This window comes from Malus sylvestris, chromosome 15, assembly GCF_916048215.2.
Source record: "Malus sylvestris chromosome 15, drMalSylv7.2, whole genome shotgun sequence".
Taxonomy (NCBI): Eukaryota; Viridiplantae; Streptophyta; class Magnoliopsida; order Rosales; family Rosaceae; genus Malus; species Malus sylvestris.
Window position 1 is genome coordinate 11,429,270 of NC_062274.1, and position 20,750 is coordinate 11,450,019.

Below are 20,750 nucleotides of genomic sequence, written 5' to 3' on the forward strand. Positions count from 1 at the left end.
AAATGAGGAGTGAGATCTGAACCTAGCGAAGGCCAACGCGATCGTCAACTTCGACAGGCAACGGTAGAGGACGAAGACGAAGCAGCGAGATCTGAACCCGAAGTGGGACGAGAAGCTCGAGTTAACGAATAAATTCAGAACCCAAAACCCAAAACCAGAACTCACAACCAGAATCCAAAACGTCGTACCCCCATTTCCGTTAGTCACCCCACCTCTACCGAAAGGACCTATTCGTGCCACTACCTGCACCAAATAAAGGCTACCACCATTACCAGAACCAGCAATTTCTTATTCTTGAAGGCCCGACCCCAAACACCTAAAACCCATCCCCAATTTCTCAATCGATTTGAATCTAAATAGAAGGAAAAATTCTTGTTTTCCAGAGAGATTCAAGAGATTGATAGAAGATGGAAGAGAGAAGATCCAAAGCCATAAATGCAATTTTCATTTTTTCTTTTCATTATTTCGGTGGTGAGCATAGGCTAATTCGGAAATTGGATTAGGGGATTAAGGGGTTTGCAGGGGGAGAGCGAGAATGCGACTGGGGATGGGGAAGGTGAAGATATGGGTTTTAGGGTTTTTTTTTTAACTTTTTTTTAATTAATTATTTTAGTATTTAATATTCTGATTAAACTATTATTTTTTAAATGCATAGAAAAAAAATTGACACGTGGCATAAATTTGACAGTCACATCAACACAAATGTGGATTCCATATTTGTCACGTCATCACTTAACAGTTTACTTAACGGATTTTCTAACGGATTTATGAAATTGAAATAAAATGATAAGTAAATGTATGAAATTGAAATGTTTTAAAGATGTTGTATGAAGTTGCAATTGACCCCAAATCTAAGGGGGTAAAATGTAATTTATCCAAAAAGGTAAAAAAAAGTACATTCAAGAACAATGCATGTCAATAAAAAAGTTAAGAAAATTGGAAATGAGTATTTCTCAACAGTACATGCACGAAGCTAGTTTTGGGTAGCTAGTTTTGGGTTTAACAAAGCCAGGTAAAATCTTTCAAACAAATTTCCCAAATTATTTGTGGACACACATAGAATCATAGATACAATTTACAAATGCCGATCGAATTTAACATCATAATTAATTGGTTTGGATAGATCCCCGATAAGATGTTCAAGTCCACTTATTACTATCATTTGGTTTGTGAGGTCACATTAAGCATAGCCTTAAAAGGTCAGATTAGTACGGCATCCACCTCTATTAGTGAGTAGCAAACAAAACAATTGACGAAGTTAGTAGAGAATATCAATTGAGGAAATGAAAAAAAGTCATAGACTCATAGCACAATAGATATATAAAAAACGGTTATTGTTTATTTGGCCTCATCAACCCTTATTGCAAGGTATTTTGTCTACAAATATAGTGTGGCTTCATTGTAGGTAAATGTATCAGCAATGTTCATCCCCAACACCACAGTTACTTCAGAATTAATATTTACTTTGGTTTTTCTACGAATTAAATCTTTGCGTTTCAATTACATGGCGGGAAACATTCAACGATTTTAGGCATATTTACTTTGGAAACAAGGCAAAGGGATGGAATTTATGGATCCTGCACTTGACGATATACATTCTTTATGCAAATTGATGAGATGCTTGCAAATTGCTCTCCTATGTGTTCAAGAAAATGCAAACGATGGGCCTTCGATGTTGGAAATTTCTTCAATGCTACAAAATGAAGGAGCTACAATGGAAAATCCCAAAATTCCTGCCTTCTAAAAAAGAAACGAAGACGAAGAAACTAATGCCACACCGTTGCTAGAAGCTTGTTCCATCGATGATGCAACAATCTCAGAAGTTGTAGCCCGATGAGTGGTAAATGCTAAGTAATTAATCTATCTCGACTCAGAAAACTTAAGGGCTTAATGTTAACATGTTGTGGATGAATGTGTTTATTGATGGAAAACAATATTATCACAGCGGATGATCTTCTGGTGGGAAAAGTAGTCCCTACGTTGTAAATTAACATTCACTTAGGCCGTATAAAAGTTCGGCAGACCCCGCTGAATTGCAATTAAAGTTCGGCAGAGTTTGACTGAACTTAAAGGAAATGTCCGGCATCTATTGACCGAACGCAACTGAAGTCCTATGGTCTACCATGTCCGAACGCCATCCGCGACACCACATCTCTAATTCTTGTTCACACTCAAAATTTTTAATGTTAACAACGCAAATGTTACATAATCTATCCAAGAACGAACAAAGATGAAGAAATTAATCTGTAACACCCGCCCCCTAGTTATAAAAATATATGTTTGTAATTACCCCTAAATGTTATAAATCTAGCAATTTGGTCCTTTTTGTCTACAAATCAGAATCTGAAAACATTGGATTCTTTCTCCCTCAAGCTGCCACGTGGCAGCACCCCCTTCACTCACCTCACTTCTCTCTCTGTCCCCCCCTCGTGAACCTCTTCCTTCTTCTTCTTCTTTTCTGTTTTTCCTATCTGTCCCGTCTCTCTCCTTCTCGGCTCTCACTCATCTCTCTCTTCTCTGCACTGCGAAACCACACACGCACGCCGAAGCACTCGCGCACGCGAGGAAGACCCATCACCCCATCACCATCTCGTCCTGCTCTCTCTCTCTCTCTCCATCTCGCTCCCGCAACCCCAAAAAACCGGAAAATGAGCTCCGACGAGATTTTTCAATCTCCGGTTCAGTAAGCCCCTAATTTTCTCTTTTCGTCCTTGATTCTTGCAAGATTGAGGTTTAATTGAGTTGTATTCGTGATTTTTTTGAAGTTTTTAGGACGAATAGAACTCGGGTGTAGGAACACTCATTTCTGGCAAATCGAGGGTGTCGGGGGAGATTCCGACCATCTCCGGCCGTTCCATGACGAAAGGAAGGTATAGAAATACTCCCCTTGTCTTGCTCTTCGTGTTGATAACTAGATCGAGGTCTAGGGTTGCGTGTGGTGGTCGGCTGGAGCTGTTGACGCTCCGGTGTTCTCCGGTGAAACCAGGCCCTCCAGGCCGTTTCTGAGTCCAGAGGGCCTTAGGCCCGTGTGGTGAGCCTAGCCCAATCCCCCTAACCCATTTGTTTTTCTTTTGTTTTTATTTAAATTGTTTAGGACCCTAAGGCCTTCGGGCCATTAGGATTAGGGCCCGTAGCCCTCTAGCCCAACCCAAAAACCTTTTTAAGGTTTTTATTTAGTTTCTGTTATAGAAATAAGGCCTTGGGGCATTTTCTATTTAGGGCATTAGGCCCGTGTGTGTGTGTGTGTGTGTGTGTGTATAGAACCAAGCAGATTAGGCCTTGGGCCAATCTAAGTTCCCAAACCCATTAACCCTTAGTTTAAAACCCAAAACTCTTAAAGCCCATTCGGCCCAACCCAATCCAAAGCCCAAGTCTGACCTTGACCTTTGACCTGTTGACTCAGTCAACGGTCAGCGTTGACTCGGCCAACTGTCAGAGTTGACTTTGACTTTGGCTTTGACTGGTCAACGGTCAACTTTGACTTTTTTAGTTGATTTTTCAGGGTTTCATCCAGGACCTTTCCTAGGCTAATTTCGAAGTTCTTGACCTGTTTTTGAAGTCCGTTTTCCCAAATTCAATCGTTGAATAGAGTTTGACTAAAGGTACTCCTTTATGTGAATAAGTGCAATTATTAACGGTGATTCCGCTATACCTTTTAGTACAGCTTTGCACCATCGGTATACGGTGAGTGTCCCCTTCAAAAGCATGTTTTAATAATAGAAATGCATACATGAAAATCATGATTTAATACTTATGTTTTATGAAGTACTTTATGAGATAATATGCTTACTGAGGCTAGATTGAATTATTACTATTTTTCCTATAACCCATGTTCTTATAGAATATCCGATGGATGACGATATGATATTTAGAACATGTTTAGAACACCTCTTTGTAGTATAGATGATGGATGACTTTATACTACGAAGTTGTTTTTCAATATATATATGTGTTCTGTGATTTTGTACTTACCTAGTGATCATTTTCGCTACGGAATGGGGCCTGGAGGTTATCAGATAAATCACCAGTGTTTACTACTTATACAAGTTATGAATTTGAGACACTGCACATCATGCTAGGTTTCGGAAAAACTATGTTTATCATTATATATGTGTTTTCATAAACCTGGGGGTTAGTACGTTGATAACTGTTTTACTTTTTATATATCAAATTGGTCCACTTATGTTTGTTTTGCGCCTCCTTCAGGACTTAGAATTGAGGCGTACAATCTCGGCATCCAGGCACTTCTGCATCGGTATCTTCGAGTCCTTTAGGTGTAGGACCCCCTTCTGTGTACATTCAATTTTTATATTAATTATTTTAATATTCTAGATTAGATGTGTGCTCTGAACACGTCCCTTAAATGCATATTCCTTATTCTTTTATGTTTATAAGCCTTATTTACTCTTTATTCTCATCATTTGCATTTAATAAATGGCTTTCGTCACCCTTGGGTGTTGGCCAGCACATGCTTATCCTGGTATTTGAGGAATATCGGGATCGGGGTGTGTCAGATTGGTATCAGAGCATGGTTTGTTCAGAGCATACTTAGGATCTTCTCTTACTAAAGTAATGTGTCGGTTTTGACATCATTTGGATGTCAGGACTTCTGGATTTAGTGTCATTCGGCACAGTTATGCGAATCTTTCTCTGTTTGAATTGTCACCTTCTAGTTGATATACAAGAATTCGTGTCGGGATTGTGCCTCATCGGTGACGTGTTTGAATTGTTGGACGACTTTCAACTTCGGATCGATGCTCTGCGACGTGCATTCTCTGGGAATGACAGGCAAAGTCGGTGTTACTTGGAAACGGCGTGTTTTAGAAATCTCAGTTTGAGGAAGTCTGGTCAAGACCAGTTGTAAATCTGAAATGGCGATGCCATTTTGCAACATGATTTCCCTAGGAATTGCGAGCAGAGTCGGCTTTGCATCGAAATCTTGGGAAACAGAAAAACCCTGGTGATACGAATTGGCTAAGACCAACTGGAGATCTGAAGCGATTATATCACTCTGCAACATGCGTTCCCTAGGAATGGCGGGCAGAGTCATATCTCTTGGAAATTGCTTGAAATATTCAAAGTGCGTGCTAAAGAAGCGAGTAAGTGCTAGTGGTGACGATGGTTATTAGGTGGTAGTTGGTGGGAGCAAATCAATGTTCTTGGACTCATTACCACTGAAGAAATTTGGGTGAATCTTTATAACAATTCTCGACGATTGTTCTATCGATTACCTTCTTGTTTACTCAACGACGACAACAAGTTCACGAACCATTGATCGTTAACTTCACATCAAATCCTTTAATAATTGACTTCGTCTAGAGATTAATATTTTTTTCTTGGGAAACTTCTCGGTAGCAGACGCTATTCTCACCAAAATCCAAAATAAGTGGCGATTCTTGTTGTGGCTGTAGTTTGACTTAGATGATGAAAATCCAGACTTGTTTGGATAAACAGACTCCTTAAATTTCACCTGGGTCTGGTACTCGGTGGTAAACCTTAGCTCCTTGTTCACGTACCTTTCGATAGAGGTGAACTTAGCCTCTTGCTTGTAGCTTAACTGACCAGTGCTATTGTCCGTTAACTGTCCAGCCTTGTAATTTTCAGTGTAATAGCTTGAGACTCTACCATATTCATCATTGTACGAATATCGAGCTTTACTCTAAACTCATCTGGACTCATTGAGCTTTGGTTTGCTTAGAGGCATCACTTTAAGGTAGCCAATCGTGTCACTGCATGCATACGCAGGTTGCTTCGTATCGTTCTTCTTCGTCATTCTGTTGATTCAGAGGTTTTATGTTTAATTTTTAAACTTTGAAACAACTCTCACAAAGTATTGTGAATTTCGAAATGTTTTTGGCCTTGTCAAATCTTATTAACAGTTCTTAACTATTCTTGATCTTATACCTGTTTCCCTTTTTGGCTAAGAAACCTGTCAACCTTATTGTGATGATTAGCCAAATAATCATAAACAGTGACTTCTATTTCTGCATCTTCATTTTCCTTCGCTTGTTTGTTTCTCAATATGAACTGGATCATGTCGGGACATTACACGAAGGGTGTAAAAAAATTATAAAAAAAATGTTTGTTCTCGGCGTGGTTTCTCGTTCAAATCGTAATATCTTGTGCTCCAGTTTTAATGGACTTGTTTTGACTCTCAAATTCTTGAGTGTTCTTTTAGCCTTCTCGACATGGTTTCTCGTTCAATCAGTGAGGAATTCATGATCAATCGATTCGGCGGAAGGGTGCGCCCAATTCTCATCGATTTGGACAGGAATGTTGCGAGCATAATATTTTTGACAAGCTTACCAGACTTACCAGAAAGAGTTCCACGTGGGTGTGAAGTTTGAACTATCTTTTGGTAAGAGATTGGTGAAGATCATAGTGCAGGTGATCAACAGATTGCATCACTATCTTCACGCTGAATTGTATAGTCACCACTCATTATCTTGCTACAATTCATAACCATCATATCGTGCTTTGGTAGACCTTTTCGATGATGTGATGTGTTCACCTCAACGCAGCTTTCCACTACCTCTCACCAGGATCCTTTAGTTCGAGAGCACGTGGGCATGAGGTTCAAGCAGTCTTTTAGTAAGAGTTGGTTGAAGGTTTTAGTATTGAAGGTCAGCATATTGTATCACCATCTTACTAGAATTCATAGGCATCACATCGGTTATTTTCCAATGATATGTGTTCGTCTCAACGCATATTTCCACTGCTTCACTTCTGAACCTTATTGATATGAGTACGTGGTTGTCGAAACACTTCTAGGATATCTGTTTGATGCTTGCTAGGATGACACTACAACACAGTCGAGGCGAGAATTCGATAATCTTTACATTCTTCTTAAATTCCAAGGTATAGTTTTCAAGTGAGTTCTTTGTTGGGAAAACACTGGAGTAATTGGTCACATTTGAAAGATCTGAGGAGGATATGATGCTTGGTGCTGGATGGAGTTGTTACGACGACAATTCTTATTTTGTTCGGTTTGAGTATGGCACTTGTTGCGGCATGGTACGAGAGTTGTACACGCAACATTGGTTGATAGAGGAGATGTGCGAGCTTGTATTTGGAAGATCGAATTTTCGACGTGTGAAATTGTGTACCCTCAGGAAATTACTGCTTGCTTAGTGAAACAACAATATGTTGTCGGTATTGCGGGCTGCAGACCGTTGTATTGATAACTTATTCGTTGGGTTCGTTAAGCAAGTGGGCAGGAAGATCTGTCTTCAGCAGTTGTACGGAATTGTTATTCTTGGGACTCTAACCAAAGACTCATGTCTCGAAGTGCGTGACGTTTAGTATGCTTTGGCGAGACCCACTTTTTTTTTTTTTTTCAGTTTTGGTTTTCAGTATAAGTATTTTAACTTCCTTTAATTTAGTTAATTGGTTTTGGGTCGTTATAAATGTTTTGAGGAAAGTATTTTCCGTTTTCAATTTTAAGTTCAGCACGAGTTTTCGACCTATATGTTAGTACATATCTATTTTTGACGCTATAGTATTTTGCGTACTTATTTTTGACCTTACATCAATATATGTTTTCGACCTTATATCTTATTAAAGTATGTTTTCTACTTTTACACTGATGGAGAAGAAAGTAAGAGCTTGGAGGCATGATAGAGGATTTTGCAACCCGCTCGTGACGGTGTGGCATATTCTCTTTGATGCATCAACTCTGACTTGATTTCTCTTTATACATATATTCTTCTTACTATTTTTGAGTTTTTCAGTTTAGTAAGTGATTTTAAATTTCGGGGGCGAAATTTTTTTATAAGAGGGGTAGATTGTAACACCCGCCCCCTAGTTATAAAAATATATGTTTGTAATTACCCCTAAATGTTTAAATTCTAGCAATTCGGTCATTTTTGTCTACAAATCAGAATCTGAAAACATTGGATTCTTTCTCCCTCAAGCTGCCACGTGGCAGCACCCCTTTAACTCACCTCACTTCTCTCTCTGTCCCTCCCCCCCCCCCGTGAACCTCTTCCTTCTTCTTTTTTTTTTTTTTTTTTTTTCCTATCTGTCCCGTCTCTCTCCCTCTCGGCTCTTACTCATCTTTCTCTTCTCTGCACTGCGAAACCACACACGCACGTCCAAGCATTCGCGCACGCGAGGAAGACCCATCACCCATCACCATCTTGTCCTGCTTTCTCTCTCCCTCTCGCTCCCGCGACCCCAGAAAACCAGAAAATGAGCTCCGGCGAGATTTTTCAATCTCCGGTTAGGTAAGCCCCTAATTTTCTCTTTTCGTCCTTGATTCTTGCAAGATTGAGGTTTAATTGAGTTATCTTCGTGATTTTTTTGAAGTTTTTAGGACGAATAGAACTCGGGTGTAGGAACACCCATGTCCGGCAAACCGAGGGTGTCGGATGAGATTCCGGCCATCTCCGACCGTTCCACAACGAAAGGAAGGTATAGAAATACTCCTCTCGTCTTGCTCTTCGTTTTGATAACTAAATCGATGTCTAAGGTTGCGTGTGGTGGTCGGTCGGAGCTGTTGAAGCTCCGGTGTTTTCCGGTGAAACCAGGCCCTCCAGGCCGTTTCTAAGTCCAGCGGGCCTTAGGCCCGTGTGGTGAGCCTAGCCCAATCCCCTTAACCCATTTGTTTTTCTTTTGTTTATATTTAAATTGTTTAGGACCCTAAAGCCTTCGGGCCATTAGGATTAGGGCACATAGCCCTCTAGCCCAACCCAAAAACCTTGTTAAGGTTTTTATTTAGTTTCTGTTATAGAAATAAGGTCTTTGGCCATTTTCTATTTAGGGCATTAGGCCCGTGTGTGTGTGTGTGTGTATAGAACCAAGCAGATTAGGCCTTGGGCCAATATGAGTTCCCAAACCCATTAACCCTTAGTTTAAAACCCAAAACCCTTAAAGCCCATTCGGCCCAACCCAATCCAAAGCCCAAGTTTGACCTTGACCTTTGACCAGTTGACTCTGACTGTTGATTCGGTCAACGGTCAAAGTTGACTCGGTCAACTGTCAGAGTTGACTTTGACTTTGGCTTTGACCGGTCAACTTTGACTTTTTGAGTTGACTTTTCGGGGTTTTGTCCAAGACCTCTCCTAGGCTAATTTCGATGTTCTGGACCCTTTTTTGAAGTATGTTTTCCCAAATTCAATCGTTGAATAGAGTTTGACTAAAGGTACTCCTTTATGTGAATAAGTGCAATTATTAACGGTGATTTCGCTATACCTTTTGGTACAGCTTTGCACCATCGGTGTACGGTGAATGGACCCCTTCAAAAGCATGTTTTAATAATAGAAATGCATACATGAAAATCATGATTCAATACTTATGTTTTATGAAGTACTTTATGAGATAATATGCTTACTGAGGCTAGATTGAATTATTACTATTTTTCCTATAACTCATGTTCTTATAGAATATCCGATGGATGACGATATGATATTTAGAACATGTTTAGAACACCTCTTTGTAGTATAGATGATGGATGACTTTATACTACGAAGTTGTTTTTCAATATATATATGTGTTCTGTGATTTTGTACTTACCTAGTGATCCTTTCCGCTACGGGATGGGGCCTGGAGGTTATCGGATAAATCAAGTGTTTATTACTTATACAAGTTATGAATTTGAGACACTGCACATCATGCTAGGTTTCAGAAAAACTATGTTTATCATTATATATGTGTTTTCATAAAACTGGGGGTTAGTATGTTGATAACTGTTTTACTTTTTATATATCAAATTGGTTCACTCATGTTTGTTTTGCGCCCCCTTAAGGACTTAGAATTGAGGCGTACAATCTCGACATCCAGGCACTTCCGCATCGGTATCTTCGAGTCCTCTAGGTGTAGGACCCCCTTCTGTGTTCATTCAATTTTTATATTAATTATTTTAATATTCTAGATTAGATGTGTGCTCTGAACACGTCCCTTAAATGCATATTCCTTATTCTTTTATATTTATAAGCCTTATTTACTCCTTATTCTTAGCATTTGCATTTAATAAATGGCTTTCGTCACCCTTGGGTGTCGGCCAGCACGTGCTTATCCTGGTATTTGGGGAATATTGGGATCGGGGCGTGTCATAATCCCACCTCGGAGCTAGAAATTTGTTCGGTTAATGATTCGACATTGTCCTAGGTTGTAGCTTGATAGAAATTTGTTCTGTGTTAGTATGTAACTGTAGCCATTTTTGTTTTCTTCGTTCTTCTCTTTAGAGAAACAAGCGGAAGTTAATTCGTGTTGTTAATCTGAACTCTCTATTGAGTTTGGACTTTCCGCTATTTACCAAGAACTTCCCGGTAACGTTTGTCATGCGATCGCTTACACAGGCAGAAGATAATTTCTCCATAATTCGATTTGTTCCTTCTTACATTTCACAAAAAGTTTGGCGGTAAAAGTTTCCATTGCAATTATCGATGAAAAATGTATATGTTCTTACTATACGCCAAAAATGTAGACCATGCCAGGCTGTGCATCTTAAGGCAAATGTCAGGCCAATCTAGGGTCACCCGGCAGTGTAACTATTGCTTAGAGCGACCCTTTCGAACCATAATTGTGTATACGGCAAGTTATGTGGTCTCAGATAAACTGGGAAAGAGGAGAAAATGACAGAACTTAAGTGGTTTTGTCACTGTTTCCTACTGAAGACATATTGCAAGTCACATAATTTTGTGGATTCGTTTGGTGCTACAATCGGATTAACTAGCTCGTAAAAGGTCGGTCGAGGGCAGTCGTGTGCTAGGATGGATTGGACTGGATAATTCGTAGGTGAAATATAAACGCGTTGAATACAAACTACCCCGTTATGTCTGTCCAAAACCCAAATGACTTCTTTGAAGTTGTCCTTAAATCTTTAACCTTAGAAAACCGAACAGTAGCTCCAAATGTGAAAGGTAGCAGTGAGCGTTGCATTTTTCAAGTCAAATAAAAACATTAACCTCAGGTGTTTTCACATTTCTGATCATTGGTAAGTGGGATTTGAACAATATATGAGTCATCTCGTTCCAACAAAATCGAAGTAGCTAGCGTTTATTTCCATGGCATCCAAAAATATCTCCCACGCGATCTTCTTCATCTTCCTTGTTTCTTGTAATTTTTTGTGTTCTTCCGCACAAACTTGGATTCGAGCTGGTTACTGGTACACTGGCAGCGACTTTCCTTTACCGGAGGTAAACTCTGCCTTGTTCACACATCTTATTTATGCTTTTGCCAATGTGAATTCCTCCACCTACCAGCTCTCTATCCCTTCTGCTCATGAACAAAACTTCTCAAGCTTCACCGATATTGTCAAGCGCAAAAACCCATCAATCACAACGCTCCTATCCATATGGAACGGAGAAGCAGCAACAACTCAGCTAATTTTGGGTCAGAGAGCTAACTTTTCAGTCTTGTCTAAAATGCTCGAAAATCCTTCAAATAGAAAGTCTTTCATTGAGTCTTCCATCGATGTGGCAAGACGTTATGGCTTTCAAGGTATAGACAACTCTGGCCTTGGCTAAACACAGCCTCAGATATGATCAAAATGGAAAAGCTACTAGACGAGTGGCGAGCTGCTGTGACTTCTAATGCAAGAAACTCTGATCTGCCACGATTAACATTGACAATGGTGGTTAGGTATATTCCCACTTTTGAATCGTTGATTTATCCAGTTGAAGGAATTTGGATTGGGCGCATGTTGCGGCATATGACTACCATCTTCCCTTAAAGGAGAATGTTACTGGTGCTCATGCTGCTTTATATGATCCTTCGAGCTATGTTAACACCGACTATGGGATAAAGCAATGGTTAAACTACTCATTTCCGGCCAGCAAACTGGTTTTGGGTTTGCCTTACCACAGCTATGCGTGGACAATTGCAAACCCCAAAGGCAATAGTGGAATCGGGGCACCTGCATCTGGCTTTGCTGTGACAAAAGATGGATCAATGAGCTATAAGCTCATCAAGTGGTACACTCGAAGCTACGGAGGGCTCATAGCGTATAATGATACTTATGTCGTGAATTACTGCACGGTAGGATCGACTTGGATTAATTTCGATGATGTGGAAGCTATCAGATCTAGGATTGCATAAATGAAAGCGAAGAAGCTACTCGGTACCAATGTGTTTCAAGCAGTGTTCTAAAAAACGGCCTAGGCGGCCGCCTAGGCGCTGGGCGCCTAGCAACCGAGACGTTTTTTGGAAAATCGGGAGGAAAAATCGGGTTGGGCCTAGGCGGGCTGGGCGGCTAGGCGGGTTAGGTGGGCTAGGCGGTCCTAGGCGGCCTAGGCAGTCCTAGGAGGTTTTTTTATTTATTATTTTTTATTAATTGCGTGTTTTTTTCTTTTTTGGTTTCATGGTGGTATACTTATGGAAATGGTGTATATAATTTGCAAATAATGGATTTACTACAAGTTCATCCAATACTTATGGAAATAGTGTACCTAATTTGCATTTTATCATTATTTTATTATCCATACAAGTATAGTTTTTTTTTTAGATGTCAATATGCACTTATTTACAAGATATACAAGAAATTTACCTAAATCCGCCTAGGCGCCGCCTAGCCACCTAGGCGCTAGGCGCTAGCCCGCCACCCGACTAGCGCCTAGCGTTTTTTAGAACCTTGGTTTCAAGTCAGCAATGATGATGAAAATTGGGCACTTTCTCGGGCAGGTGGATACTTATCCCACAAGCAATGCTAATTATCGATGAAGATAAGCCAAAGAGATTTCCTAAGCTGCGTTCCAACATGTCATACAACTCGAGTTTAAAGCATGCATGAACAAAGTTTAATTGTGACAACAGGCAATTTGCAGACATCTAATTGTTTTACTTCCAACTGCTTTAATGATTGACAGCTCAGGAGGAAGGAAATGATCACGAAAAGAAACCCCGGTTACTGCTTGTAATAGTGCTATCAGTTACTTCGGTCGTAATTCTCATAGCTTTCGTGGTGTGTTTCTGGCAGAGAGAACTATTGAAGACAAGAGGTTATATGCTCAACTGTGATGGTTTGTTTCTAATAGAAATTAAATGAAGAGATAGCTATCGACATTAACAGATTTGCATTTGAAATTTTTATTTCTTCTGGTTTCAGGGATGATTGTTCTAGGCAGATCTAGGTCTACTAGTACATCGGCTGTTGACAGTGATGCTCCGAATTTGAAAGTATACCGCTTTTCCAGTCTCAAAGTGGCTACAAATAACTTCTCAAGTGAAAACAAACTTGGAGAGGGAGGGTGGATTTGGTCCCGTTTACAAGGTAACATTTGGTACATTTTCTAAATATAATTTTATGCTGTGGGAACGGGGTTTAAAACTTGTGTAAAGGTCCCTCAGACTGAACCGAAAGCTTATGCAACGTCTACACACAAAACACGCAGAGTAGTTGTTTAATTATTCTTTTGCTAATCCTGTTTTTTTAGGGTAAGTTGCGGAGAGGTCCGGAAATAGCAGTGAAAAGGCTTTCGAAAACGTCTACTCAAGGACTTCAGGAATTCGAACATGAGGTTAAACTTACTGCGAGACTACAACATATGAATCTAGTTCCTGTTCTTGGATTTTGCACTGAGAAGGAAGAAAAAATGCTGATCTACAAGTACATGCCCAACAAAAGCTTGGACTTCTACCTTTTCGATCTGCAATTTTTCGTGCTTCTCCTTACATTTTAGAATGCATGCTAGAATAACAGTAATAACATTTACATTGGGTCTAAGCTTATGGAGGTGCAGATTACTTTCAACAAAATTTGTTTCAATTCATTAGAACTTCATGTACGGATTCTTGAATTTTTCATCTCGCAGATCCTACCAGACGGTATTTCATGGATTGGGGAAAGCGTGTGCACATCATCGAAGGCGTTACTCAAGGACTCTTATATCTTCAAGAATACTCAAACTTCACAATCATTCACCGTGATCTAAAAGCTAGCAACATTTTGCTTGATGACGAGATGAATGCTAAGATTTCTGATTTTGGAATGGCCAAACTTTTCAGAAAGGATGAACTCGAAGGAAACACAAGGCGGATTGTTGGCACATAGTAAGTGATAAACTACCTCTCATCAGTTATTCGCGTGTGACCATATCCTTATACTTGTTATACGCAAATGCAGTGGCTACGTACCTCCTGAATACGTACGAAAAGGCATATACTCTATGAAGTACGACGTCTACAGCTTCGGAGTTCTACTTTTGCAAATGATTAGCGGACGGAAGAGTACACATTACTATGGTCCGAACGAAAGTATGCACCTCTTGGAATATGTAAGTTCGAGAAACTTTCTACGGTTCAAACTTCTGTCACGACCATAAACCATTACTTAAACATGAATGATTGAAATCATTAAAATTGTTTCAGGCATATGTATCATGGAAAGAGGACAAAGGACTGGATTTTATCGATCCGTCACTTGACGATTCTTCTTCTTCTTGTAAGTTATTGAGATGCTTGCAAGTGGCACTGCTCTGTGTCCAGGAAAATGCCGACGATAGGCCTACAATGCTGGAAGTTTATTCCATGCTCATATCTGACACTCAAGCCGTTCCAACTCCTACAAAGACGGCTTTCTCAGTGAAAAATTACGACAACGTGGACAACCTATGTACCCTGCAGCCAGGAAATTGTTCGGTTAATGATGCTCAGATCTCCGAACTCCAACCCCGATGAGAATGCAGGCTCAAGTGAAAATGCAGGCGCGAATGAGAAGCGTTTATGAGAAGAAGTGCACACAAGTTCCTAGCAATTTTGGATTCTTCGTCTCGTGGAAGACATTGGATGTTTTAAAGGTTTGGTATTTTGTTAAATCACCAAGTATATGCAAATTTTTTGTTCTACTGAATCTCAGGAGAGAAGGAACCTTGCCGATGGTTTTATGGTGAAATCTCAACTCTCTTCGTCTGCAAGATTATTTTATACAACAAAAACAAAATATTGCAAGAAAAAAACTAATTTCAGCTTGCATTGTTCCCAGACGAACACATGTGAACATGAAATTCCCTTAAATCAACTTCCTAGATTTCATTCCAATCAGTACAAGACAGGGTCCTCTGTCTTTTATAATTAAAAAAAAAAAAAACAGATTAAGATAAAACGGCCGGCTTAATTACTAGTGACGTAGTTTTAATCTTAACTTAATATTTAAATTAACAATAAACTACTTCCTGGATTAATTATATAGCATAATTTTTAACATTTTGCTTAATTCCTTTGATTTAACTCCGCCTGTGTAAGTTTATCTTACATTGCCGGTCCCAAGCCCGAATAAAGGAGGAGGGGGAGGGCGTCATGTAGTCGACAGCCGGCACTCCTAGTTTACGTCGAATCCTTATGAAAGTGAATCCAGAACGAAAACCGAGCGCAATAGCGTTCTAGAATTCACATAGCCGACCCCACTTAGTGGGAAAATGGTTTGTTGTTGTTGTTGCTGCTGCTTAATTCCTTTGATTTATATAGTTCGAATTTGATATGTTGTCCTTCATAACCTACTGTAACAAAAATGGCAAGCCACAACTTTTTGCATATTCTCTTGCTCTTATGTTCCTTGATGGTCATAAACACCGGCTGCACGGCCGAGGCTCCACCGACGGTGGAAGCGGCGTATTATCCTTCGTTTTCGCCGGATTTCCCACCTTCAGCCATAAACACATCATTCTTCACCCACATTTTCTATGCTTTTCTTGTGCCAAATAATGTCACTTTCAAATTTGACTTGTCAAATTCTACGGCTTTGCTCCTCTCCAATTTCACCACCACTCTCCGCCACAAAACTCCGCCGGTGAAGACCCTTTTGTCCATCGGCGGCGCAGCAGACGGCGTGGTACTGCCATTCGTCTTTGCTCGCTTGGCCTCAAAAGCTTCGTTCACAATTCATACAATCTGCCATAGAGGTTGCACGTAAGTTTGGGTTTGATGGGCTGGACCTTGATTGGGAGTTCCTTCAAAGCCCAAAAGAAATGAAGGATTTGAGCCACTTGTTAAAAGAATGGCACCACGAGCTCAAGGAGTCCAAATCCACGGCCCGCCCTCCGCTACTCCTCACCGCTGCCGTTTACTTCTCGGCCGACTTCTTCTTGGACGCCGTCCCCCGATCGTACCCGGCGTCGTCTCTGAAAAAGTACTTGGACTGGATCAATCCAATGTGCTACGACTACAAAGGGGCTTGGAGCAATACCACAGGGCCCAATGCAGCATTGTGGAACCCGTTTAGTAACGTAAATTCAATATATGGGCTTAAGTCATGGATCAAGGCCGGGATACACCCGGCGAAATTGGTTATGGGCTTGGCCCTCTACGGCCGGTCGTGGGAGCTCCAAAACCCGAAAAATCACGGCTTTGGAGCCACCGATATTGGGCCAGGCCCAGGAGCAGGGATGTTGTTTTACCACCAAGTCGAATTGTTACTAAACCAAAAGGGCCAACTGTAGTGTATGACGTGGACATTGTATCCATGTATTCGTACAACGGGTCCATGTGGGTTTCGTACTATGATGCCTTCACCACTGCCGCGAAGATAGGGTTTGCTCAGGCCCTTGGGCTTCGTGGATACTTCTTTTGGGCCCTCAGTTTTGATAGCGACTGGAAGATTTCGGCCCAAGGTAAATTGACCCACTTTTCCTTGATAAATTGAAATCCTGACGTTGCATTAATCTTAATTTAGTTTCCAAATCAAATTCTTAACGACGAATGTTTTAAAACTGCAGCTTCAAAGTCATGGATTATTGACGAATGAGAAGATAAAAGGATCGAATTCCCTACCAGAAACTCGCAGCTGTTTTGTGTTTAAAATGTAAAGCATCAATTTAGCGAGTGTTTAGATTATTGAAATGAACCTTAATTGTTTTATTTGTAGTATGAATCTAAGTAGATTGGAGATTTGTTATTTTACTTGATCAAGAGCCACATTCAATTTATATTTTGAAAAATGTTCATCTCAATCAATCCACATAATCTCAGAGGGCAATATGTGCGCCTCCTAACACCCAAGTTTAAATTCCCCTTCCCGTACATTATAGTTTCAAATATCACAAATTACATAATACAAGCACAACGTTTGGACCAATCGGCCAGTGAAAAACAGACCTCCCCAAAACAAATTGCAACCTCATTATTGTATAATTAGACTCTCGCAAAATTTCCTCATCACAAAACTGCAGCATTTCTCATCTCTCCAAACCACCTCCCAAATGAAATTTGAAACGAAAACAAAACCCCTCGAGCATAAATGGTTTGGTAGTAGAACCGATTGGCGGAATTCTTGACAAGCCATGAAATAGACCAAACCGAACGAAGTCAATTATCATTGTAGAACTAAAACATTCTTCTTGGAAAATAAGGGATGCAATTTAAGTTAATCCTATTTTAGACATTTTAGACAGATGATTTATCTCTAGAAGCCAAGCTAACCTATTTTGATTAGTCTATGCTTTAGATTGGGTGCCGAACGGTAGATTTTTCTACCATAAAATTGATAGTATATTTCTTTATCTTTATCTTCCTCATCACGTGATCTGTAATATCTAAAATATACTATATGAAATCGTCAAAAAATTAAGTTACCTAACCCAATCCTACCAAATATAAAGACTTTTTGTTAGGGTAAAATTGGCTATTCCTAAACAAAACGCCTGAGTCTGTAATGTCATGTTTTTTGTTGTAATTATTTTAGTCTAAGTTTGTCTTAGTGCTCTCGATCACAAAAATGAAAAACGTTTCAGAGATATCACTCAAGTAAGTTCGGCATACATATGCATTCATACAGTCTGGATTTATGTTCAGTGGGTTATTTAATTTTGGCTAAAATGTTGAATCGTATTGTTCATTAATAAAAGAGTATTGGGTTTGTTTGTATAATTAAGCATGCTAAAGCCCATCATTTTAAGTCAGCTTAAAACCCTAGCATATATATACATATGTACCTTTAGGATCCTAGTCTTGCCGCATGACCTTGTTTTGCTTTAAGTATTTAACTCGCTGTTAATATCTCTGGTTTTGCATCTATATCTCATTATATCTTAACTGATAAGTGATTAGGTCTTATTAGGCTTGTGGCTCACGCGTATATGATAGGGATAAGAGAGTCCAGCTGCTGCACAGATAAATAGAAGTCTTAGTTACCTGGTTCAGTGGTTGCCGCTAGAATAACAGAGCATTAGCACCGAGTGCATCAGAATATGTTTTTATGTTTTGGTTGCCGCATGCTTTAGATCAGTTTGGGGTTTTTCCTGCTGCTGCAGCATATGCATTTAGGCTTTTCCGCATGGTATAAACACTAGCAACAATGCATTAAACAGATAGAAAATTTCATGAGCCGCATATGCATGAATATTGGGGTTCTTAGATAAAAGCATCTAAAGGCAGCAGCCTTGGTTTTTTTTTAGCAGAAATAATTATTTTTATTGCTGCTATCTTGTGGTTTGAACAACATGCGTTTTTAAAGAGAAAATATTATTTTCATGCTGTTTTCATTTAAGGTTTTAATTGAATGTCAATTATGAAAATGTGCCTTGTGATTTTCGTAATTAATTGTTTTTCAAATAAACACTTCATCATATAAACATTCTACATGATCAAGTTAGTATCTTTCAAAATTCGAGGAAAAAGTGATTGACGATCGCGTTAGTGTTGTGCCACTTCAACTTGAAAAATGAAGAGAGATCGAGTAGCAAAGCACGGAAACAAAACTGCCTACTAGTATGCGTGTCTAGTTGATGAGTTTTGTAAGTCTTTCTGTACTTATTTTTCTTAGTGTTTGTCCTGGCTTAACTCCGCCTGTGTAAGTTTATCTTACATTGCCGGTCCCAAGCCCGGGTAAAGGAGGAGGGGGAGGGCGTCAGGTAGTCAACAACCGGCACTCCTCAGTTACGTCGAATCCTTATGAAAATGAATCTAGAACGAAATCGCGCTAAAGCTAGGGCGTCACCCTTAAGTGGCGCGCTGTGTGGCCCGAGCATAGTGATAAGTGAGCAAGGGTCGCTGTATCTCCATCGGCACCCGGATGCAGTGTTAAATGAGCAAGGGGGCCATAGAAACTTCTTTTCGAACGACTCCACTCAAAGTTGTTTGGGAGCATATGCTCCTATCAACTTTACACAGGACACGCAAAAGAAGTACTTTGATCCTATTGGACGGAGGAGGGTGAAGAAGCTAGGACAGAAGGGTAGAGTTCAAGAGAGTAGAATGCGTTTAGGAACGTGGAATATAGGAACCTTAACAGGAAAATCTATGGAAGTAGTGAAAGTTATGGTGAGGAGAAGGATAAATATTATGTGCCTAAGGCAAAAGATCTAGAAAACTCAGGGTTTAAACTTTGGTATTCGGGCACAAATAGAACGAGAAACGGTGTTGGCATCATCGTGGACAAGACCTTGACACAAGATGTTGTAGATGTCAAGAGGGTAGGAGATAGAATCATGGCAATAAAGATTGCAATAGGACAAGAACTCATCAATGTGATTAGTGCGTACGCACCTCAAGTAGGGTTGGATATGAGTTCGAAGGAGAAATTTTGGGAAGACCTTGGAGACTTGGTGCAAGGAATTGCCCAGACGGAGAAGTTATTTATAGGAGGAGATTTAAATGGACACGTGGGCAGGGAGACAGGCAACTATGGAGGTTTTCATGGTGGCCATGGTTTTGGGGAGAGAAACGAGGATGGGGAAGCTATCTTGGATTTTGCAATGGCATATGATCTATTCTTAGCCAACACCTTCTTTAAGAAAAGATAAGAACATGTGATCACCTACAAGAGTGGGTCGTCAAAAACACAAATAGATTTTCTTCTAATGAGGAAAGGGGATCGTATAACTTGTAAGGATTGCAAAGTTATACCGAGAGAGAGCTTGGCTAATCAACATCGCTTGTTGGTGATGGATGTACATATCAAAAGAGTGAGAAAAAAGAACAAGACTTGGAAGTGCCCAATGACTAGATGGTGGAATCTAAAAGGAGAAAAACAAGTCATTTTCAAAGAGAAAGTAATCACCCAGTGTGTGTAGGATAGAGAGGGGGAAGCTAGCCAAAGGTGGGATTCCATGGCAAGTTGTATCCGAAAAGTAGCAAAAGAGGTATTAGGAGAGTCCAAGGGCTCTGCTCCACACCAAAAGGAATCTTGGTGGTGGAATGAGGATGTACAAACAAAGGTGAAGAAGGAATGTTGTAAAGCCTTATACAAGGACATGACCGATGAAAATGGTGAAAGGTATAGAAGAGCGAAGCAAGAAGCGAAGAAAGCTGTGAGAGAAGCTAAGTTAGCGGCTTATGACGATATGTATAAGCGACTAAATACCAAATAAGGAGAGTTTGATATCTATAAACTAGCTAGAGCAAGGGAAAAGAAGACAAGGGACCTAAACCAAGTGAGGTGCATCAAGGATGAGGATGGAAAAGTTCTTGCTACAGAAAACGCGGTCAAAGACAGATGGAGAGGTTATTTTCATAATCTTTTCAATGAAGGACATGAAAGGAGTACTTCTTTAGAAGAGTTGAGTAACTCAGAAGAGTGTAGAAACTACTCCTTTTATCGTCAAATTAGGAAGGAAGAAGTGGTTAGAGCTTTGAAGAAGATGAAGCATAGAAAAGCAGTGGGCCCAGACGATATACCGATTGAAGTGTGGAAAGTCTTGGGAGAGACAGGTATAGCATGGCTCACTGACCTTTTCAATAGGATTTTGAAAATGAAGAAGATGCCAAATGAGTGGCGAAAGAGCACTTTGGTGTTTATCTACAAGAATAAGAGCGACGTACAAAATTGCATGAACTATACGTGTATTAAGCTAATGAGTCATACAATGAAGCTCTGGGAG

At 40.0% G+C, this 20,750-nt stretch overlaps 2 protein-coding genes and 1 pseudogene across 2 annotated transcripts in view; all 3 read left to right on the forward strand.

Annotated features, from left to right (window-relative positions):
- Nucleotides 1–14,848, forward strand: part of LOC126606023 (cysteine-rich receptor-like protein kinase 19) — a 28,233-nt gene extending 13,385 nt beyond the window's left edge. Inside the window, exons 5-7 of the mRNA XM_050273485.1 lie at nt 13,752–13,989; nt 14,063–14,213; nt 14,308–14,848. Coding sequence (XP_050129442.1) covers nt 13,752–13,989; nt 14,063–14,213; nt 14,308–14,616 — 698 coding nt within the window. The 3' untranslated portion in view covers nt 14,617–14,848. The remainder of the gene's footprint in view (nt 1–13,751; nt 13,990–14,062; nt 14,214–14,307) is intronic.
- The window catches only part of LOC126606029 (class V chitinase-like), a 37,396-nt pseudogene continuing 27,221 nt past the window's right edge, over nt 10,576–20,750 (forward strand).
- LOC126606033 (class V chitinase CHIT5b-like) lies at nt 15,169–16,791 on the forward strand. The gene is made up of 2 exons (XM_050273494.1): nt 15,169–16,544; nt 16,650–16,791. The coding sequence occupies exons 1-2, from the start codon at nt 16,187–16,189 to the stop codon at nt 16,676–16,678; spliced, it is 387 nt and encodes a 128-aa protein (XP_050129451.1). The 5' UTR covers nt 15,169–16,186; the 3' UTR covers nt 16,679–16,791.